Below are 24,437 nucleotides of genomic sequence, written 5' to 3'. Positions count from 1 at the left end.
AGGAGGCAGACCTGACAAGTATTGGTACCATTAACAGCAACATGGAATGGAAGGGAAGGAGACTCCTCTCTGCAAAGACATTGATGTGTTCAGCCTTGTGTGTATTGTAACCAAGGTATATCCAGTACACTTTCAGGGAAAGGACTAGATATCCTTTCAGGGAAAGGATAGATAGCGTTGTCCACTAACACTCTCTGCAGTGGAATTTTTCTGTATCTGTGCTGTCCAGTACCGTAGCCACTGGCCACAAGTGGCTCATGAGCTCCTGAATTCTGCACCTATGGAGCTGAATTTTTAGTTCAATGGTAATAGATTTAGTTTGCCTAGTCCCATGTGGCTAGGCTACCTATCATATTAGGTAGCAATTGTATGGCAGGTATTTGGAGACGTGTGTTTAATATTTGAGAGAGACACACAGCCTGGTCCAGGCTGGATATTGGGTTTGGGGGGCTCATGAGCTTATGGGCAATTGCTGAAGCCGTGTGAGCGCACGAACCCACCTCCCCCCATCTCAGGGGAGGCCAGATGCTAACAAAGAGTAAAGAATGAAAACCTTGGGGAAATAGCAATATATAATTGCTACACCACAGAAGAGGGGGAGCAAACGGCACCTGAGAAGGAGAAAGAAAAAGGAGAAGAGAGGATGGTATTTCAAAAGCCATGGGAGAAATCGAAATGAGACAGCAGGTCCTCTATATTGTATAAAAATATGTTTTCTTAAATAAACTATTGTCGTAGACTCTTGTCCAGCAAGAGAGCAAATGCAGGATTAAAATGCAAGAGAGGCTAATGTCTGGGAGGAGGCAAGAGCCCCAACTAAGGGTCCTTGCTCCATCTTTATTAGGATCAGAGGTTTACAAGAATGACGGATGTGCACAAAGAGACGATGCATCCATGGACATTGACTCACGGGTGTGAAGGCAAGGGGGTTTGGGAGATATGCGGTGTCAGGAGTTTGGGCCAATACAAAACAAAGTCCTGGTGCCAGGCAGATGGCTGTGTTTTTGTAAACTTGCCTAGGGTACAAGAAAGACAGAGCCTGCTACCTCAGGGTCCACAAGGCACCTTTCTTCTGCTAATTAGCTCCCCTCTGGACAGCTTCACCCTGCTGCTGTCTATAGCCCTGTTTACCTGTTTACCGAATTTGGTCCTTCCTTCCTACGAAAGCAGCTTTCTGCTATTGTACTAAGTTGGGGAGTGTTACCGCCCTGAATACCTAATCGTGTTTACCTCACTCTTGATGCTTTGATCCTGAGGCTTTTCTATTCCTCCATCTTTGTCCTATACTGGGGGCCTTTGCCCTGTTTACCTAATCTTGGGTAAACCAAGTTTACCCAAACTTGGGTGTGTTCATCCTATGGCTTTCTGATTCTTTATGCCTTGTGAACCCCTCAGGGCAAGCTCAGGGAATCCCTAAGCTTGTTCCCCACAAACCATGAGAAAGGGATTTCAAAATTACAACGAAATTACAATTTTTATGATATTCCCCCCTCTCATTCCCCACCAGCATGAGAGGTATTTCAAAAGCTTACGGAGGCAACAATACTCATAAAGATGGGACTATGGATACCAGATACCCCTTAAAACATAGCTCCACAACGGGAGGGCCCAGAATTTTTTCCCCATGAAGTCCTCTGAGAGATTGTATAATTTTTGTCAAATGCTTCTACCGATAACAATACCAGTTTTCATAGACTTCATCTAATTACTCTATAAAATGAGTGGAATTATTTCCAGTTCACAAAAGAAGAGGCTTACGGCTTATGAAGCTCTAGGCTGCTTGCCTTAGACGATGCAGGTTGCACGTCGTAGAGCAGAGACAGGAACCCAGGGCCGTCTGTATTCAATGTTCTTTTTGACCTTAACAGCGTTCCCTTAACTGAAGACACTGACAAATGCTGTCATGACTTTGGCTGCGATCTCCTTATCACCTGTACTACTATGCACTTAATATCATTAAAAGTAAACTTCAGTTATTGCCTAAAAGCCACACACTTGAAAGGCCAGCATCACTTGTGATAAATAGATGATAATTTCTAATAAAAATAAATTATGATGAGCAATAAAAAATTAAAATATGATTAAATTAATGTCATTAAGTACTGATGCCTGTCAAAGAGTTTGCATCTGAGACCTTCAAACAGAAATTCTCAAAAGAGGCTCAACCATAAGAAGAACATCCCCTTGCCTTTTGCAAAGGATGGCATCTAATAGCAGTGAATTCTCACAGGGATGAAGCATCCTACGTTCCTTTAAAGGATAAGTAGTATAAGGTCATCTCCCTTTGCCATATTATAGATAAGAAAAAGAAAGGTGCTGAGAAGTCATCATTTCAACCTAGGATAAAACCATAAGGCTGATGAATTTAACCCAGGACTCTCGCGTAGTTTCTGAGGTCACCTGTTATTTCCTCTGGCATTACTTTCCTAAAACATCTTTTGTAGATATTCACGTTGGAGACAAAATCAAACTGCATTTCTAAAGATGCCATTCTCTACATTTCATTGATTATATTTATGTTCTTTAGAACAATGCACTTTAAAAGCTTCCTTAGCAGTAGGGCTGTTTCCTTTTAGAAAAATTAAAGGTCAAAGAGGATCCATACCCAGCATCGTATAGGGTCAAACACTGGATACACTGGGGAACTGGTGCTCAGCATAAAGACTGAGCCAGGCATTTCACTAGACCATATGCCCTGATAGGAGAGAAGCTTCATCATCCTCATCATGACTGCAAGGATCAGGGGCACCTCGGTGGCTCAGTGGCTTAAGCGTCTCTTGATTTCGGCTCAGGTCGTGTACTTGTGGTTTGTGAGTTCGAGCCCCACGTCGGGCTCTGTGCTGACAGCACACAGGCTGCTTGGAATTCTCTCTCTCCCATTGTCTCCGCCTGTCCCCCCACTCGCTCTGTCTCTCTCTCAAAATAAATAAATAAACTTAAAAAAAAAAAAAAAAGACTGCAAGGATCAATCACCGTAGCCCTATCCTTATGGGACTGGTCCACGTGACTAACAAAGCAGGTTTTTGTTCTTGGACAGAAGTCTTTGTCACAATCTGATCCTATTGGGGGGTGCCACCTTCTGGACGACAATCCTAGAAAGAATCTTTGGGTCCTAGAGGTAACTTTCTCCAGATAAAATGCAAAATTAACCTTGTCTATATAAATTTCCACTTTACACAACCAATACCTTAACTAAGTTCTAGGGTGTGTACATTATGTGAACCACATTAAAAGAAAATATTTTGAAAGAAAACAAGAAGGAAAAAGATCCCTCAGATTGTATTTTTTTTTTTCACTAGTGAGGTTTTAGAGATCTGTTTTTCTAAGCTTGAGTTTAAGCTAAGAAAAGAAACCTTGCTTTTTATGGCAAGCGTTCTTGAGCAGAAAGATAATTTATAATGGAAAGCATCTTGCAGAAAAGTTTTGGTAATCAGAGGGGGAGAATGCAGAGTAGCTTTGTAAATTTTGACTTTGAAAGGCCAGTGTAATGTAAATATGACTTCCTCACGTATAAACAGCAGTGGTTTGAAAATAAAAACTTGTACGAAACAGGCAGCTATCTAGTTAGAGGAAAATGTGTCTAATAAGCTGAGTGTATGAGATGCCTTGAATATTTTTGATACTGTACTATAATTACTAAAGATGCAAAATTTCCAGGACTTTTGAAACCATGAGAAAACAAGTTTATTGAGTTTTATTTTTCCCCCAGAATAAGATAGCTATATTTAAAAAAAATTTTTTTTAATATTTTATTTTCTGTTTGAGACAGAGACAGAGCATGAGCAGGGGAGGGGCAGAGAGAGAGGGAGACACAGAATCCGAAGCAAGCTCCAGGCTCGGAGCGGTCAGGGCAGAGCCCGATGCAGGGCTCGAACTCACGGACCGTGAGATCATGACCTGAGCCGAAGTCAGGCGCCCCAAGATAGCTATACATTTTGGTAGTCTTTACATATGTAGAGTAACCTAAGTACACTAAATGTATTGTTCCCACATAAATTACATACTTGGAATGTTTTAAATCATTAATGTAATCACCAGTGCTTAAACTTCCTATTCCTTTAGTCAATAGATGAAAATATGAATAAAAAAGTATAATTATATTTATTTGCCTTAAGATCTCCTTTGTATCAAACAAAGATTGCACCATTTTGAGTAAGTCCAAAAGCTTACCAAAAATATTGTTGAGTTCAAATGTTTTATGCTACTGGGAGATTCTGTAGTCATTGTTTTTACCTTGGAATTCTGAAAACTGTCTTTTGTTCCAGGCTTAGACAAACTTTTCTATCCCTTACCATCCTGGGTTTAGGCTGATTTGAGCACATTCTCAAAAGGGTCATTTTCCTCGCTCCCTAAAGGATGCAAGAAATTGGAGAGGTCAAAGTCTTTGTTGTGGAGGTCCTTGAATGGGACTGTGGTACAGAAAGGAGTTGGGCTAGGAATATTTGCTTTAGAATCTAGTCAAATGCAAAACCTCCTCCCTTCCTAGACCCCACTGGGCACTCAAGCACAGTAATAATGTGTGGCAAATGATCCAACGAAAGAATGAATCGTCACTTTCTTTTCTGCCTATAAATCTGTAATCCTAGAATTTGCAGCAGCCCAACCTACTGCATTTTCGTACCCAGTGGCTATCCCTGTGTACTGCTTGCCATCCATTCTCTATATATTCCTGTTGACATCGGTGCTGTGTATTTTTCATTTGATTTCAGTCTTTTGTGTATATCCACCTTCCCAATATCATTAAGAGACACAGGCCACAAAATACACATCTCATGACAAAAATACATGCTCATTTCCTTAAATTCTCACATTCTGCTTTCGTGGCACTTTCATATGTTTGTCTCTGTCTTTCTTACGGAGTCTTACATATTCATAATTGGTAACCTCTTCTCTAATTCTTATATTTGCAATTAACCAGGGGTGCCTGGGTGGCTCAGTCACTTAAGCCTCTGACCCTTGATTTTGGCTCAGGTTAGGATCTCATAGTTTGTGAGTTTGAGCCCCACATCAGGCTCTATGCTGACAGTGTGGAGCCTACTTGGGATTTTCTCTCCCTCCCTATCTCTCTATTCTTCCCCCACTTGTGTCCTCTAAATAAATAAATAAATAAATAAATAAACAAACACTTTTAAAAAAAAATGTAATTAACCAGACATGTCTTTTTTGCAGACTTTATACTTTTTCCTCTTATACCTTTGGCTGTCTGTCCACCCCTCCATGCAACCATCCATCCTACCACAAAGTAACTCATTGAGTCTACCTTTAACAGATTTCATTATCAGTTTATATATTTATTTTTGAAAAAAATTTTCCTCAAAAAATGTCCGCAGGGAAAACAGTAGTGTTGGTAAATTTCAAAAGCCATCTGCTCTGGAGAAGGTTGGGAAGATGGCAGGGTAAGAGGAGCCGACGCTCACCTTGTCCCACAGATACAAATAGGTAACACTCACATCAGTGTAAATGACCCAGGAAATGACCCGAAGACTGGCAGAACAAACTCCATAACTGAAGGTAGAGAAGAGGCCGCATTGAACAGAGTAGGAAGGGCAGAGATGCATTTGGTGCTGCTGTGGGGAATAAAGGGACTGCAGCCACCCAGTGGGGGAAGGGATCCATGGGTACAGAGCAGGGAGAGAAACAGGCTGTCACACGAGGGAGCCCACATGGGTAAGACAAATCCCCATAACATTTGGCTTTGAAAACAACAGGAGCCGAATTTTATGAGTTTTTACAACCAGCAGGACTTAATGCCTAGAATTTTTCAAATCCGTGGGTTCAGTTCTGGGAGAGCCTGGAAGGTGAGAAGAAGCTGAGTCCCCGTTCTTAAAGAAACAGCATGACAAACAGCCCACAAAGCTACAAGGCAGAAGCAGCAGTTTGCAGAATGCCTGGAACATACAGGAGGGAGAATAGTTTACTCATTTTGGAGCATGTCCAGGAGGCGCAGGGTTCACTGAGGGGCTTCTCCAGAAACAAAGGAGCTGGCAGGTGCCACTTCCCTCCACTGCCCATGCAGCGTAAACACATGGCCACCTGTGAGAACCATCGTGGTTCTGAAATTCACTACCCTGCTTGTTCACACCAAACCCTACCATGCTTCCTTGGAGCCACCCTTTCCAGTCTCACTTGCCTCAGTCCTGGAACTGTGGGCCCCCTCTCCCAGAAGACTGGCGTGAACTTTGCCAATACTGCATCTCCCAACTGGCATGATTTGCAGAGCCTGAGTCCCAGCAGTGGCAGCAGCAGGTCTCATTTCACTAGCTGACTGACATACATCTTTCTAAAACTGTGTGCCCCACCCTGGGCAGGGACCCAACCCTATCTACAGCAGGAAAAGAGAGCATTTGCAGACTACTGGAACGAAGGAAAAAGCAGCCAGGATACAACAGCAGGGCACACACAGCACACGTAGGAAGCACCCTGAAACACCAGGTTCTGGTGAACAGAGAACACTGCATTGCAGGGCACTGAAGGATCTCTTCTTCAGAAGGCCACTACTCCCAGCAGGAGATGTAGCTGACTGTCCTAACACAGAGGAACAGACACAGAGAGTTAGACAAAATCAAGAGACAGAGGAGGATGCCCCAAATAAAAGAACAGGGCAAAACCACAACAAGAGACCTAAGTGAAACAGAGATAAGTAATATGCCTGATAGAGAAGTTAAAGTAATGGTTATAAAGATAGTCACTGGACTTGAGAAAAGAGTGGAGGACATCAGTGAGATCCTTAATAAAGAGATAAGAAAGAACCAATCAGAGATGAAGAACACTATAATGAAATGAAAAATACACTTGATGGAATAAATAGCAGGCCAGAAGAAGAGGAATGAATTAGTGACCTGGAAAACAGAGTAATGGAAAGTAATCAAGCTGAGCAAGTGAGAGAAAAAATATATCTACAAAATGAAAATAGATGTAGGGAACTCAACGAATCCCATCAAGCATAACATACACATTATAAGGATCCCAGAAGACAAAAAAGAGAAAAGGGGCAGAAAATTTATTTGAAGAAATAATAGCTGAAAACTTCTTTAACCTGGGAAAGGAAACAGATATCCAGATCCAGGAGCACAGAAATCCCCTAACAAAATCAACTCAAGGATGTCCACCTTAAGACATAGATAATTAAAATGGCAAAAATTATTGGTAGAGAATTTTAAAAGCAGGAAGAGAAAAGAAGATGGTTACATACAAGGGAAACTCCATAAGGCTATCAGTGGATTTTTCATGAGAAACTTTGCAAGCCAGAAGGGAGTAGCATGACATATAGAAAGTGCTAAAAAGAAAAAAAAAAAATCTGCAGCCGAGAATACTGTATCCAGCAAGTCTGTCATTCAGAACAGAAGGAAAGATAACATTTCTCAGAGAAACAAAAGCTAAAGGAGTTTATGACCGCTAAACCAACTCTAAAAAAAAGAAAGAAGGAAAGAAAGAAAGAAAGAAAGAAAGAAAGAAAGAAAGAAAGAAGGGTAAAGGAGACTCTGAATGAAAAGGAAAGACCATAAGTAAGAATTATAAAAGTGGGACACACAAAAGCAGTAAAACAAAGTATATCTGTAAAAATCAGTCAAGAGATTCCCAAAATAAAACGATGTAAAATATAACACCATATACCTAAAATGTTGGGGGTGAGTAAAGAATGGGTTCAAACCTGAGTGACCATCAACTTAATACAGACTGCTATAGGCAGAAGATGTTATAGACAAACCTAATGCTAACCACAAATCAAAAATCAGTAATAGATATGCAAAAAATAAAGATAAAGGAATCCAAGTACATCACTATAGAAAGCTAGCAAGCCATGAAAGAGAGCAAGAGAAGAACCAGGGAACTACAAGAACAACCACAAACAAGTACCAAAATGGCAATAAATACATATCTATCTAAAATTGCTTTGAATGTAAGCGGACTAAATGCTCCAATCAACAGACATAGGGTGTCAGAATGGATTTAAAAAAACAAGAACCATCTATATGCTGCCAACAAGAGACTCATTTCACACCTAAAGACACATGCAGATTGAAAGTGAGGGGATGGGGAAATGTTTATCACGGCAAATCAATGTGAAGAGAAAGAGGGAGTATCAAGATTTATATGGGACAAAATAGACTTTATTTTTTTTAATGTTTTATTTATTTTTGAGACAGAGAGAGACAGAGCATGAACGGGGGAGGGTCAGAGAGAGAGGGAGACACAGAATCTGAAGCAGGCTCCAGGCTCTGAGCTGTCAGCACAGAGCCTGACACGGGGCTTGAACTCACGGACCGCGAGATCATGACCTGAGCCGAGGTTAGACGCTTAACCGACTGAGCCACCCAGGCGCCCCAATGGGACAAAATATAGACTTTAAACAAAGCCTGTGACAAGAGACAAAGAAGGGCACTGTAATAATAAAGGAGGTAATATAACAAAGAGATATAACGATGACTTTGATAAGGGCACTAATCCCATTTGTGAGGGTTCTACTCTCGGGACCCGATCACTTCCCAAAGGCCCCACCTCCTCATACCATCACCTCGGTGGTTAGGATTTTGACATATGAACTTGAGAGGGCTACCAACGTTTAGACCATAGCATGACTCATTATTCTTTATTATTTATTTAATTCTCAAGTGTTATTTATTCAATGATGACAAATTATATCCTTTCAAAAAGTCTCTGAGGGTTCTCGATCTGAGTAAGTAGGAAATAACCAGAGAATGCTGGTGTACATTCTGGCAAAAGAGACACCCAACTGCCCTGTTGGAAATCCCCCAGACCCCCTCCACTTGTCTCCTCACGTGGGTAAGCAGTGCCGCGCGATCATGAATTACTCCTACCCTGCTGTGGAGCTCTAGAAAAGGCAGGACGGAGAGCTAGTGCCTGCTCCTGAGTCCCCTCCAGGGCAGAATGTTCCTCACAGACGTGCGAGGCTGCCCTCCCTTTCTGAGTGTGAATTCTGGAACGCTCGGGTATGGTTGTTGGCAAAGAAAAACCTGAACGCATCACCAAAGGCACAGCCGTGCTGGTCAGTCTGGATGCATTCCCATTCTCTCCCTCAGTGCAGGGTGGGGGGGGTGTGAACATGAAGAAAAGTGAATTGGCTAAAGATGCAGGTTTAGGAAGATGCCCCGACCCCCACTATGAGTATGTTCATCCCGCAGGGGGCCCAATTCACAATGTGCAGGTCTCCGCAGAGCACTGCTTCTCTTTCAAGGTGAATAGAATGTAGGCAGGTAGGAGAGAGATGTCAGAGCCCTCGTAGCCGCTAAACATCAGAGCTGAAAGCCTGAGACTGACCTCCCCTCCTGGCCCTAAATAAGCTGTTCACCTGCCTAAGGAAAATGCTGGCTTTGGAGGCAATTCTCAGAGTTCACCTAACGACGAAGGTTAGTACCACAGTAGCTTGGATGGCAGTTTGGAAATCCCTAATTGGTTTCCATGCAAACTTTTCCTTACGGATTTGCTGTTTATTTTACCTGATTACAAAAGAGAGAGGTACACACTCTCTTTCTTATGAACGATTTAAAATGCAGTATGTATACCACCTGGGAGACAGAAGCACATGCCAAGCTAGAAACCGTTGTTTTCTAAACATCTAAGTATTTCCTCTCAATTCAGAACATTCATATGCAGCTACCGTGTACCATAAACCATGTCAGGTGCTTCCAGGACACAAGTAAGAAAAGGATTCAGTCATTGTCTCAAAGGAGCTTTTCGTGTAATGAAGGCATATCTGTCGTCTGCTGCCACAGTAATGCTGTGTAACAAGTCGCCCCAAGCTCAGTGGGTTAGCTTACACATCTCTGGTTCACCTGGGCATCGGCTGCCCCCAGCTGGGTTTGGTTGAGCGTGGCTCTAAGCTGCAGGTTTCAGCCAGTTCTGTCCTCTCCATGGTCCTCTCCCCACCCTAAGGTCAGTGGACTGGCCAGGCATGTTCACATCTCCTCATATTCACTGGCCAAAGCAAGTCACGTGGCCAAGTCCAGCATCACTGGATGGAGCAAATATACTGCACCTAGAAGGAACGGCAGAGTCACCTGGCAAAAATGTGTGGCTGTAGAGAGAGGTGCGACATTGAGAAAAATAATACAGTCAAGCACATCAGGGAAAGATAAACTCACAACTGCCTAATAACCAAGGATGGAGATGTGAATAGGAAGGGGATTAATTATTTCTCAAAGACATTAGGAAAATATTTTAGAGGAGGTAGCATTTGTTCTTAGTATTACAAGAGGAAGACAAGGGGAGAGGAGGTAGGCAGTCATTCAGAGATGCTCCACGTGTAGGACACGTGTAGGACATTTTCAGTGTTAGGTTATAAAGAAATAAATTGAAAGAACACATGATAGCAGTAGAAAAAGGATACCAGTAGGAAAACTACAGACAGACCCTCAGTGGAGATTCCCGTGTCAGAAGTTCCTGTGTCCTCTGTTATTATTGGAAGTTCTTTGAAAAAAACAAGTGTTTGAAAATTCCCAAGTATGAAATGTGGAAAAGCACACAAGAACAGAATTTTTGTTTAAGTCTTTGGAACTGGAATTAGAGCTGGAAATACCTTAGAATTCATCTAGCCCAGCTCATTTATTCTACAGAATAAGAAACTTATGCTTTGGGGATGAATACACTCTGTGTGTGTGTGTGTGTGTGTGTGTGTGTGTGTGGGATCGGGCGTGTGTGTGTGAAATATATAAACATTAGAGAGACAGAATAAATGTCATCCTAAATAAATCTGTCCAGCTATCTATGTAAACTGTATGATAAATATATTTATATAGAAACTAAATTATTTCATATAGATATAGCTATCAAGGTGGGGATATGAAATGAGCAGCCTTCTTAAATTGGTATTCTAAAGAACTCTTCATCCCTCAAAAGCTTAAAAACCACTCTTATCCTCATTAAGTGATCTTTCTGCTGTCAGGGAACAATACGAATCACATCATTGGAATGCCAAAGACAGTTGTTAATAAGGAAAAACATATATTGCCACAGGTAGTCAAGGCCTGGAAATACCATCTGAAATGGCCGGTCTAATGGAGGAAGTGGGTGGATCCTCAGACCCCTGGCAGAGTTTGGGGTGCCATTATCAAAAGATGGGGGCCTGGACACTAGGGGACGGGCCAGAGCGAAGACAGCAGTGTTCTCTGTATCCATTGACCCGTCTTTCTCTTCGGAAACTCGTTCCCGCGTCTGTAAACGGAACACCATTATCCGCCTGACCAAAATGTGATTAGCAAAAGGAAAAGAGTTTGTGTTCATAATATGTGAGATTTCTTCCCAGAATAGAAATAATGAACCTTTGAAGGTGTGCCCTTGAGATAATCGCCAGGAACGTAGATCAGAAGTCAGCGAGCCGTGGCCCTCGGGACGAGCCCGGCTGGTCTGTTTTGATAGAACAAGTGTCATTGAAGCGGCCGCCGCCGTTTGTTTACGGACGGTTTGTGGCGGCCTTGGCACCACGGTGGCGCGGCTGACTGATGGCAACAGAGACAGCTGCCGTGTGGCCCGCAGTGCCCATACCTGGTCCTTCCCGGAGAAGGTTGCCCGCCCCTCCTGGAGATGATGGAGGGTTGGGTGAAACGTGCACGCGCTGCTTCCGGTGATGGATGCGGCCGGGGGGATGGATGCCCAGGGTGGGTTACCAGTGGAATGCGTGTGACGGCGGCGTCGGCCTCCTTCCCGGGGCTCCGCTGCGGCCACCCTTAACCCTTTGCTCTCTGTCCTTTGCCAGACTCCGACCTGAGCATGCGCACCCTGAGCACGCCCAGCCCGGCCCTGATATGTCCACCGACCCTGCCCGGATTTCAGAATGGAAGGGGCTCGTCCACCTCGTCGTCGTCCATCACCGGGGAGACGGTGGCCATGGTCCACTCCCCGCCCCCGACCCGCCTCACCCACCCGCTCATCCGGCTCGCCTCCCGACCCCAGAAGGAGCAGGCCAGCATCGAGCGCCTCCCGGACCAGGCCATGGTGCAGATCTTCTCCTTCCTGCCCACCAACCAGCTGTGCCGCTGCGCGCGCGTGTGCCGCCGCTGGTACAACCTGGCCTGGGACCCGCGGCTCTGGAGGACTATCCGCCTGACGGGCGAGACCATCAACGTGGACCGCGCCCTCAAGGTGCTGACCCGCAGGCTCTGCCAGGACACGCCCAACGTCTGTCTCATGCTGGAAACCGTAACTGTCAGTGGCTGCAGGCGGCTCACGGACCGAGGGCTTTACACCATCGCCCAGTGCTGCCCGGAACTGCGGCGCCTGGAGGTCTCGGGCTGTTACAACATCTCCAACGAGGCGGTCTTCGACGTGGTGTCCCTGTGCCCCAACCTGGAGCACCTGGATGTGTCAGGTAAACGGCAGCTGACCTCCCGTCGGCGGGGCCCTCCGGTGCACCGTCCCGAAGCGGGAGAGGGACACCGCTGCCTGGAGGAGGTCCCCTCCCTGATAGCCAGCAGGGACGGAGGGTGGGCAGCAGGGAGGCTGACGTTTCCGGAGAAACTGTCTCTATGTAATCAGGACCCCAGGAGGCCAGAGGTCTCCCTTTCATTAAACAATGCCAACTTCTTTTTTTTTTTAATTTTTTAATGTTTATTTATTTGAGAGAGAGAGAGAGAGAGAGAGAGGAGAGCATGAGCAGGGGAGGGGCAGAGAGAGGGAGACACAGAATCTGATGCAGGCTCCAGGCTCCGAGCTGTCAGCACGGAGCCCGACGCGGGGCTCGAACCCACGAACTACCAGATCATGAACTGAGCTAAAAGTCGGACGCTTCACCGACTGAGCCACCCAGGCGCCCCAGACAACGCCAACTTCTTAAAGGCACTAGTGTCACCGTTTTGTCTGGCCGTTACGTTAGTCTGACTTTTAAATAACGCCCTTCCTCCTCCCCATGGCTGTCACTTAATGTCAGAGCAACCACAGAAATGGGAACCAAGTAACTAACTCCGACACAGGCAGTTTAGACACCACCCTGCGTCTAAACTGTTATTGTTCCACGGAGCCCAAAAGCTGTGTCTGAGCTGACTCTGTGCTCTGGGCTGTGCTCAGAATTGCCTGCCATCTTGCAGACACCGGGGAAAATCCATCCTGTCCAAGTGTCTCCTTATATTTCACCTCCACTCTCCTCACCCTTGGGTTGATTTTGTATATATATATATATTTTACGCAGCATTCTCAATTACGTAGTGCAAGAATCAGGCCCATCGAGGGAAGCCTTTAGATCTTTTTAAAATTGAAGGAAATCCCAGCATGGTTGCTTTGCTCGAAAACCTCTCTCCGGCAGGAAGAATTAAAACCCAGACTCACACTTTGGTGCCAGACGTGGATCCAGCCGGACTGACAGCCTTTCTTTATCTCCTTCACTGCCCAGTCAAAAGGCCAACATTTGAGAGGCTGAAATGTGTAAGATGCATCAGGGAGTTAAAGAAACGAACGGCCTGAGCCACAACCTCAGGGATGGTTGGGGAGGGGTCAAGCAGTAAAAACCACGGTGACAGGCAAATAAACAGAACTTGGGATTTACAAGCATCTGAGGGAAATGAGACCCTCCAACAAAATCTGAAGGAAAAGTCCACTCTCTGAGCTTGCTCTCTCTTTCAAAAGCCGACATCTGAAAATATTTCAGATGACAGTCAATTATTTTTCGCAGATTCTTTCCCTTGCTGGAAAGCAACTCGTTTCTCCCCTCCTTCAGCTGGCTTCAGGACAAAACCATAGTAACCGTACGTTCAGTTAGTCATGAGCAGCTGCGGGCATAAAGAGGCAGGAAACAAAGAGGTTTTCTTACATTTTTCCTCCAAGGAATTCTGGAAAGAGAACTCATTGTGATGTGATGGAGACTGGTTTCAAAACTCTGTGATTTGGGACAGTTCACAGCTTTCTCTCGATGTGTTTCCTCTTCAGTTAAAAAAAAAAAAAGTGAGAAATTGGCTTCTTTAACATGCTAAGATTCTGAACATTGTGAGCCTGGTTTTCAGACACCTCGTTTCCTTTTCTTTTCGAAAATCAGATTAGAGAAGGCCTTGTTTTTGGAATCCCCATCTTTGTTAAAGGAGTTCCCATGCACCCTTCATCCAGGCTGCAAATTGTGCCCTCTCTTTTGGAGTCCTTTTGAAATTCAGAAATGTGGAAACTACTTTGGGAATGGAAATTCCTGGGCTTCTAACTGAGTGAGTGGACCCTGCTTCGCCCTTTTGACTAACCATTACGTAAGCCATGATGCCCCCCTTCTGTATCACCCTAATTTGCAGAGCCTAATATATTTGTGGCTTTCTCACATGCCCTCTCTGTGACCCCCTGTGATCTGTGTGGTGATTATATACACAAGGGAATCTCTAACTCACCAAGTTAAGAGCACAGAATTCCAGCTGGGGGGGGGGGGTGGGGGGGTGTCCAAATGGTGCCCTCCAGTTTTGAGGGAATCTGGCAACATTATGTTGATACCGGGAGAAGCCAGAGGGCTGCCAGAGGTAATTTCCCTATGCCTTGTTCCCTTTGGTTTTCAAGTTGACCTTCTCATTGGCAGTAAACTTGACTTCGCAAGATTCATCCCTGATCTAGAGCTTAATTCCCCGAGAGGATGTGAGACTGCCTTCCTTGAACCTAGTGTGCCCACCTTAAAAGCTATCTTTTCCAGTCATTGAAACTGACTATAACTAGCTGTAGGGTTTTGTCATGATCACGTATTACCTTGTATTAATATTTAGTCTGGGTTCTTCAAAGAAACAGAGTGTGTGTGTGTGTGTGTGTGTGTGTGTGTGTGCGCGTGCAAAGAGATCTATCTGCCATCTGCAAGCTGGAGACCCAAGAGAACTGGAAACTGGAAGAGAACAGTTCAGTCCAAGTCCACAAGCCTGAGAACCAGGACTGCTGATGGTATGAGTCTCAGCTCGAAAGCAGGAGGAGACCCATTTGTCAGTTCAAACAGTGAAAGCAGAATTCTCCATTCCTCCACCTTTTGGCCTGTTCAGGCCCTCAACAGATTGCACGATGCCCATCCACACTGGGGAGGGCAGTCTGCCTTACTGAGTCCACTGATTCAGATGGTAATGTTACCCAGAAACGGGTTCACAGGTACCCCCAGAAACATTGCGCCACGTGTCTCGGCACCTTGTCATCTACTCACGTTGACACATAAAATTAACTGTCACCATTAATAATATCTTTGAACGTCAATGGAATGTGGTAAAGCCAGGCAATTTTCAAAGTGTAAAACCGCGTAATTATTGCAGATGAAATTGCTTCAAAGGGTCCTCTTCCAACTGGAGACCTGGGAGTCCTCCTTGCTTTTCTTTTCCTGATCTTATACACAGAACCAGTAGAATCCTGTGCAGGTGTTTCTACTTGCCCAGTACCTTGATTCTCTCCCCTCTCCTCTACCTGCTGCCACGATGCATGATTCACTAGCCATTCTCCTTACGTTCATCTCAACCCGATCAACCGACCCTCCACACAACCAACCTCCAGAGGGACTTTTCTTCAGACAGCAAGTCAAACCATACATTTTCCTGCATAAAATTTCCAGTCGCTCCCCATAACCTCCAGGAAGAATTCAGGTTCTGCAGCAAAGCGTATACGGCCCTTCATGAGCTGCCCTAGGTTCACATGTCACTTTTTCCACTCAGTGCTCCCCTCTATGGAGCCATTGGCTCTATACATGTGTGCACGTTTCTCCAAACACATCACATCTGTGCACACTGGGGTGTGTGGACACCTCTCTGGCTTACCTGCTGTTCCTTCATCTGTCCCTCCCCAACAACCCTCTTAACAGCCTTCTCATTGGTCAAGCTCTAATCCAAGTATCCCCTAAGGAAAGCCTGCCTGACCCCCAGCAAGTTAAGTTTCCTCCCAGCTCTTTGCCTTTTGAGTACAGGCAGGTAAAGCATCACTGGGTTTTGCAATTGAGTATTTGTATATTCCCAGAGTCCTTCCTCTCAATTCATTATAAGCTTTATGAGGGCAAAAATGAGGCATGTTCTGTCTTTGCACTCGAGGATACCACAGTTATGTGAACTTATGTGTGTCAAAGTCTTCAGTGGTCATCTTGACTTCTAAAAGGTTCAGACAAAATTGCCATTGGTTAATACTCTAAACACGCATTTAGGAAGCTACAGTGGCTAAAACTTCCTTATCAGGAGAAGTGGTTTGGTTGGGAGATTAATAAATATCAATGGTTAACATAAATATTAAATATTTAAGTATCAAATAAACATGTATGCTCTGCTCCGAACCGTGTAGCAGGCATGCACTAAGTCATGACTGTTGTCATTGTTTTCGGATTGTCATTGTTATAAACATGCTTGGAAGTCAGTACTTGGTCTATGTTGACTTCGCCATCTTATATCCCGGAGAAGGTAGAGGTATTACCCCAATAACGAGAGGAAGTGTTAACGAAGATTATATTTGTGAAAGGAGAACCAAATCTGGAACTAACTGAAGAAACGCCAGAGATCTGTTCAACCTATATTGTTCATTTCCCACTGAGTACTATCCATACTCCTTACCCTGAGTATTAGGGCAGGCCCCATAATCTGATCCCAGTGGACCATTCCTATCTTAGTTCCCATCAAATCGTTTCAGAAACCCTGCATTCCACCCTGTGGAAACTCGTCACAACCCCTCTGCCCCCCTGCTTTCTTGTCTCTCATATTTGCTCGTGCTGTTACTTACTACCTGAGCTCCATATTATGTAACCAAACTGCTCCGCTCGGTCAAGAATCCCCTTATAGATAATCACCGCTTCCAAGACTCCTGAGTCCTCGGTATCTAAATGTTCACTTCGTGCCGACACAGGTACAGTAAATCTCTCGTGCGGTTCATCAGCTGCCCACCATATCCTCGTCATTTCTTACCTCCTCTCCTATAACTGAAGCCCTGGATCAGGAAACGTTCCCTAGTCTGGCTGTACAAGTCCCATAATATTACTGAGTGTGAGATACCTCATCTTTAAAAAAGTAAAGGTTAATTGGGAGGATTTCTAAGGTGGTCTGCACCTCTGTAATGTATCAATGCATGAACTAATCACAGATACTACCTACTCAGCCACGGACCAATTTATTTTCTTCTCAAGCCAAACCTAACAAGCCTGTAGGAATTAAGACCGAAGCTTAAATTTAAAATTACTGCTCTAAAACAATACAAGCATATCAAAGTAGCGTCTTCCACCAAAACTGAGCTTAACCAGTATTTCATTAAATTGGGGACTCAGTTTCAAACACAAGGCATGTATTTCCCTGAATCAAACACACTGTCCTTCCTGGAGTGCATCGGATTTTACTAGATATTTAAGATAAATAAATAAATAAGAAACCAGAACTAAGAGTTTAGGAACAAAGGTTGTCGTATGATCTTGAAAACCAAAGTGCCTTCACAGGCATCACAGATGGGAAAACCACTACTGTGGACATAGAAATTCCATAGAAACAGGATTACAGTTGCTCTAACAAAAAAAGAAACTCAAAACAAAGGACGATTTCAAAGCCGAAGTTGAAACTGAAAGGAACAACTTTCAAAGCAGAAGCTGAACCACCTTCTGCAAAACCACAGAGGCTACTGGAGCAGAGTGGACAGCCTCTGACGAGTCACAGCTTTGTTCTCCAGCACTGGACTGTATGCTTTACTCCTTCCTGAAATTCTTTGACTTGGTAGCACTTGGCTTTTGAACCTCATTACTCCCAGGGCCTGAATTTTATAAGAGTTTCCTGGGCAGCCTGCCAAGACGTGGGAGGAAAGTCCCCATTAGCACTATTATGTCACCACTTGGGAGCTTGGGTATTGCTTGAGCAGCCAGAGCACGGAGGTGCCTGAGGTGAAGCACCTGGCTTTGGAATTGCCAGAAGGATTCAGGATGAGCACAGAGAAAATGGAAAATATATATACACTTTATGTAGTGGGATGAAATATCTATCCATACACATTGATTTATGTTATATATTGATGGCACACCATTTATATTTATATAAAGACTGTACTGTAATATTTATATAAAGACTATACTGTAATATTACATATACATATATATATTACAGTATAGTTTTATGTATGTAAAATATGTATATTACACTATAGTTTTAGTATATAAATATAAATGGTGTGCCATCAATATGTAACATAAATCAATGTGTATGGATAGATATTTCATCCCACTACATAAAGTGTGTGTGTATATATATATACATATATATATATATATATATATATACATAAAGTGTATAATACATATGTATACATATGTAAAATATGTATATTACTGTATGTTTTTATATATAGTATATTTGTATATACAGTATATTATATATATTTATATATTAATATATAGTGAACTGAAATATATATTGAAATTCGTATTTCATATATGATTATATACAGTATATGATGTATACAATGTATAATTTATACACATATTCTTAGGGTAAGAATAGCTAGATTTAGGGAGATAGCTAAAGACATCTTCCAATCGTGTGAGGAAGGACAGAGTATTAAAGGGATTTCTAGGTCTAAAAAAAAAAAAAACAAAACACAAAAATCTTCCTAAGCATTAATTTCCTTATCAGTAAAATGAATTAGGAATCAGGTAAGAAAATGTCCATAAAAGCATTCTGTAAACTTCATAATGTAATACAAATAAGAGGCATTATAATTCATTGTAAAATAGACAACTGTTTTGCAGTATAAATATACATCAGCCATGGTCAAAGTCTTGAGGACATTTAAATGTTTGAATTTAAATTATCCTATCTAAGTGGGGCAGAAGTAACTCTAGACCAAGGTCCGCAAGTATTTCCTAGAGACTTATATAGGCTTCAGGGGCCAAGGGGTGAAGTCATATATTTTGTGCATCCTTAACTACAGAGAGAAAACTCCTCGTCCCACCCCCCCCCCATTTGATGGGGGTGGGCCTCCCGTGTGCTGGGCATGCTTTATCCCTAATTTCCATCTGCTAGAGACATTTCTGATATGAAAGCCCTGGCCTGAGGGGAAAGGTCTGCCTAGCGTGTGGGAAGAAGAAGGAAGTGTTATGGACTGAATGCCTGTCTCCCCCAAATCCATGTTGAAACCCTAACCCATGGCGTGATGGTATTAAGAGGTGGGGCCTTTCGGAAGTAATTAGGTTTCGGTGAGGTCATGAGGGAAGAGCCCCTATGACAGGATCAGAGAACTTGCTCTTCTCTCTACAGTGTGAGGATACAGCAAGAATGCAGCTGTCTACAAGAGGGTTCTCATCAGGAATCAGGAACTGAATTGGCTGGCACCTTGATCTTAGACTTCCCAGCCTCCAAACTGTGAGAAATCAATATTTGTTGTCTACAAACAAGTAAAATCAGTTGTCCTCTCTGATCTTCCTATAGAAGGTTCTCTTCGCTCCATAATTCACTCATTCATTCATTCAACAGATACTTAGTGAACAGCAGCTATGAACCAGGGATGAGGGGTACAGCAGTGAACAGCCCAGAATCCCTTTCCTCGGGAACTTATATTGCAGAGTGAGGACAGCAAATACATAAATGAACAAATAAATGCATCGTGCCACAAAGTGATGAAAAGTGTTGAAAATAAGTGGGAGTCAAGCCGGGGGTACCACTTGATACAGGGTGATTGGGGAAGAGTTGGCCAATAAGTTGGACATTTGCTCAGAGACCCAAGAGAGTGGGGATGGCCCACGGGGCAACCGGGGAAGCACGGTACAATGCATAGACATTGAGGCCCGAAGGCACCTGAGGGTGTCTGGGAACCAGCAAGGAGGCCAGTGGAGTCAGAGGAGTGGGGAAAGAGATGACGTCAGAGAGCACAGCGGTGCCGGTCCTCAGAGGCCCCCTCAGACTTGAGGTTTCACACATGGAGTGCCATGGGTGGTATCCAGAGGCTTTGAGAAAAGTGACATGATTCCAGTTCTGTTTTTCAGGAGAGCAGCTCTGAGGATGAACTTGGGAGTAAGGACGGGGCAGGGATACTGGTTGAGTCCCTAGAGCACAGTTGTTCTTGGACCAAAGAGGGTTGAATTGAGTCTCCAGGTGGCCACCTTATCTCAGATTAATAATTATGTGTATTTCCCTGGAGTTTCCAAGTACCTCTGTACCCATCATCTCACTGAATCCTCAATATATCCCTACAGTAGAGGCACACCAGCTATTCCTATGCTCCCTGCATAGAGGAGAACCTTGAGACACAGAGTTAGGCGTCCTGCCTGGGGCCATAAAAAGGCAGACCTGAACCAGCTGTGCCTCCCAAGCCAGCGCTCTTTCTAACAACCCTAGACCGTGGCCAACCCTAGACCATGGCCAACCCTTCTTGCATTACCTTACCTCTTTGACCACAGAGCTACCAGACCACTGCAGGGTGAGAATCGGCCCTTAGGGAGCTTCTGGAACGTTCCTGGGCCAGGGCAAGATGTTTTACAAGCAGGGTCTCCTTTATTCTTCACAGCCACCTTTCAGGGGAACGGGATCATTCCCCCTTTTAAGACAAAGGAAGTGCTCCTTTTAAGCGATCACCCCTCATTTTAAGACACAGGAAAGACTGATTGGCCCGACATCCGGCAACTGGTGGTGGATGTGGAATTCAAAGCGCAGTTTTCCGACTCAAAAGCCCGGGAAGCCTCTGCAACCCAGATAACCGAAGTTGTTACCCGATCAGATAAACACGCAGGACCCGTTCTTGCTTTCCCTTCTCCGCGGGGTCCACAGGAGGGAAAGGGTAACGCCGGGGCCGCGCACGTTGGCGGGGCGGGGCAGCGGGACCCCGCGACGGTACCCCTCCTTCGCGGAGGGGATCGGGGCTCCCCCGCCCACCCCCCCCCCCCCCCACCACCCCCCCCCCGCCTTCCCAGAGGTTCTCTGAGCGTGTGTTCTGTCTCTCCGTGCAGGGTGCTCCAAAGTGACCTGCATCAGCTTGACCCGGGAGGCCTCCATTAAACTGTCCCCCTTGCACGGCAAACAGATTTCCATCCGCTACCTGGACATGACGGACTGCTTCGTGCTGGAGGACGAGGGCCTGCACACGATCGCCGCGCACTGCACGCAGCTCACCCACCTGTACCTGCGCCGCTGCGTGCGCCTCACCGACGAGGGCCTGCGCTACTTGATGGTCTACTGCGCCTCCATCAAGGAGCTGAGCGTCAGCGACTGCCGCTTCGTCAGCGACTTCGGCCTGCGCGAGATCGCCAAGCTGGAGTCGCGCCTGCGGTACCTCAGCATCGCCCACTGCGGCCGCGTCACCGACGTGGGCATCCGCTACGTGGCCAAGTACTGCGGCAAGCTGCGCTACCTCAACGCCCGGGGCTGCGAGGGCCTCACGGACCACGGCGTGGAGTACCTCGCCAAGAACTGCGCCAAGCTCAAGTCCCTGGACATCGGCAAGTGCCCGCTGGTGTCCGACACGGGCCTGGAGTGCCTGGCCCTGAACTGCTTCAACCTCAAGCGGCTCAGCCTCAAGTCCTGCGAGAGCATCACGGGCCAGGGCCTGCAGATCGTGGCGGCCAACTGCTTCGACCTGCAGATGCTCAACGTCCAGGACTGCGAGGTGTCCGTGGAGGCCCTGCGCTTCGTGAAGCGCCACTGCAAGCGCTGCGTCATCGAGCACACCAACCCCGCCTTCTTCTGAGCGCGCGTGGCGCGCGCCGCACGGACCCCACGAACCCCTTTCTAGAAAGCAGCGTATGTAAGCACCGACCGCCGCTCGCTCGTAACGGCTCTTTCTTCCTGGAAGGTTCTTAGGCATCCGGCTTTTCTTTCTCCCTATGTCTGGCGGGCCCACAGGGGTCAAGGGAAGGAAGGGGGAGCCGGAGGGGGGGGGGGGGGGGGGAGCGCGGGGGGAGGGGCACGAATTTCTGTTGACAGCGAACCGGTTGTGTGGTCGGGTCATGCCGAGGCAGCGTCTCGTCTCCCGAAAGGTGTGCCTCGGCAAGCTGGCGGCGGAGTGTTGGAGGACGCCTCTTTTCTCTGTCTCTCCGCCCCTGGCCACCTCCCAGGCTTCCACGCGCACCCCCTGCGCCCCCGCCTCCACCCCCACCCCGCCCTCGCCAGCAGCAGCCACAAATCCTCTGAATAGTGATGCTCTCCGGACCTCCTCCCCCTTAAACTGCTTCATTGGCCTAAGCCCTACCCATCAATCCCACACCCAGGCAGATTCTCCTTAAAGAACATACAAAGTGGTATATACAAAATGCTAACGACCCTTTTCTAAAGAATCACTTGTCCAGGCAGCACGGTGCAGGGGAGGGAGAGGGAGTGGGGGCTGCATTCTTCCCCCCAGCTCTGCCGCTAAATAGCTGTGTGACCTTGGGCAAACCACTTGACCTCTCTGGGCTTCAGCTTCCAGCACTGAAGCAGAGGCCACCCCTGGCCCAAGATCCGCTCTCTTCCCATTTTAGAACTGAGGAGACAGAAATGTCAATAAACAGGAGCACTCTGGCCTGGACCGTAGGAGGCATCCACCTCTATTGGTTTTGGAGGGTGCTTTCAGGAGATTCAGAAGTGCCAGCGTGAATGCCCTGTAGTTCCTTCGCTCCAATCTGAATGTCACTCCACCCCTGTTTATTTTGGTGGGTGAGTCTCTTGGGCACCTTCCCTGTCCCCCTAGGTGGATCGTTTCTGTGACAAGGGCTTCCCACATCGGTGCACCCCACACCATCTTGTGGAGGCAATGGGATCCCTACGCACAGCACAGCCCATATCCCCAGTCAAGGTGATCTTGCTGAGTGTTTTCAAATAGGAGGAAAGACCCTCACGATTTTTAATTAACAAGGGAGGCCCAAGAGAACGCATGTCTTCCAAGGTTTTTCCAGTCCCTCTCAGTGCACCTGTGGCCTGCATCAGGCAGGTCTGCCCGGCAGCTGGCAGGAACAGGCCTGTTGGTTCTTTGTCATTCAGATCACATTTCGACTTTTCTCATCTATTTATTTCTTGGGGCATCCAGACATCATCGCATGAAGCCTGTTGGGGTTAAGTCATAAGTGTTTTAACGGTGCAGATTTGCCACCTCGGGTGCCTTCTCCCATGGCTCTCTAAATGTTCTCTGTCCAAGAATGCACAACAGACTTTCAGGTGTTTAAATACTGTTCACTCAAAAATGTCAGGCAAATGCAAGAAGGAAGTTGATACAACTCAGGCGCCGGTCCACCAACCAGGCCCTTGGAATAGAACGTTAAAATTATTGCCAAATAGGAACTTTAAATGGCCCTATTTGGATGGCGATCCATTTGCTAGCTTCATGCGTGTGAGATCAGGATGCCAGAAGAAAAGTCCGCTGCTCATTTTCATGAAATTTAGTTGCCTTTGGTTAATCCACACATGACTTTTCCCAGATTATTCTCTAGCCACCACTCTCCTTCAACACTATTCAAGTACTCAGCCATTTCTTTCTCAAAGGGTCCATCGCCCCAACCCAGAACCTCTGCATCTCCAAGCCAGGTGTATGGAATTTGTTTCACATCGAGCCCACACGCAAGTCAACAGCTGCACTCCCACCATAGGCTCACTGTGTTTCTTTGTCTTATGTTGGGAAGGAAAAGATAGAGTGACGTGGCACCTGCCCAGGGGGTTTCTCTCGTGCGTCATATGACATCACCTCCTCTCCAGTCAACATCGCCAACAACTTAGTGTGCAATCGATACTACGTGCCACGGGGGAAAATGAATTGCTTGGCTGGGAATAGTATCCTGGAGATAGCACAGGGTTTAGAGTCATGGATGAGGTTGAAGGTAGCATTCCCCTGCTCTGTGACTGTCTAAAATTTCAGAATTTGAGAGCCAACAAAGGATTGTCCCTACCCCTTGGCACCGTGGTCTTCCAAGTGGTATTTTCATACTCCGGGAATGAGAAGAGAGATCCAAAATGGCTCCCTGAACCAGAGAATAGGTGTCCCATTAAAAATACCTTTATCACCATCACCTGACCGCATCACCTAAACTGTCTTCCAAACATGAGTCAAAGGTGACCTCTACATTCATTGCCCAGCACATGCTGTCTTTCCCCGTCTCTCCCTTTTCCCCGTCTTCTCTTCATCCGCTTTGCCTCCACTTGGGGTGGGAATCTATGGCAGAGGTCACTGGGGAAACAGCTCAGCAGATTTTTAGAGACCAAGCAAAAGGCCTCACTAGGAAATCTCTCTGTTTTAAAACATTGCTTCCTTCCTGCCTCTGCGAAAATGAATGCTCATTGTTGTTTTTTTATTTCTAATGTTCAATCACTGCGTGCTGTATGACTCTAGAAAGCCTTAATTTACTACCACCAAGAAATAAAGCAATATGTTGGTAATTGGGTTAAGCCTCATTTAATACCCTGGCCAGAGGAACATGGTGTTCAGAGAGGGACATCCAAGGGCGAGCAAGCTCTCTTCTGAAGTAGAGAGCAAGTCAGGTCACTGCAGCTCTTGTCCACTTAAAGTTGCATTTTGTCATTTCCCTTGGTTCAGTGACTGTGGCTGAAAATTAGGAGGCGGGTGAAAAATCATTACCTTCACAGTTTGGT

At 45.7% G+C, this 24,437-nt stretch overlaps 1 protein-coding gene across 1 annotated transcript in view; it reads left to right on the top strand.

Annotated features, from left to right (window-relative positions):
• The window catches only part of FBXL7 (F-box and leucine rich repeat protein 7), a 388,021-nt gene extending 366,290 nt beyond the window's left edge, over positions 1 to 21,731 (top strand). The window contains exons 3-4 of the mRNA XM_042952939.1: positions 11,714 to 12,325; positions 20,834 to 21,731. Coding sequence (XP_042808873.1) covers positions 11,714 to 12,325; positions 20,834 to 21,570 — 1,349 coding nt within the window. The 3' untranslated portion in view covers positions 21,571 to 21,731. The remainder of the gene's footprint in view (positions 1 to 11,713; positions 12,326 to 20,833) is intronic.
• The last annotated feature ends 2,706 nt before the right edge of the window (positions 21,732 to 24,437 follow it).

The sequence above is a fragment of the Panthera leo genome, chromosome A1 (assembly GCF_018350215.1).
Source record: "Panthera leo isolate Ple1 chromosome A1, P.leo_Ple1_pat1.1, whole genome shotgun sequence".
Taxonomy (NCBI): Eukaryota; Metazoa; Chordata; class Mammalia; order Carnivora; family Felidae; genus Panthera; species Panthera leo.
This window is presented reverse-complemented; position numbering and strand designations above follow the sequence as displayed.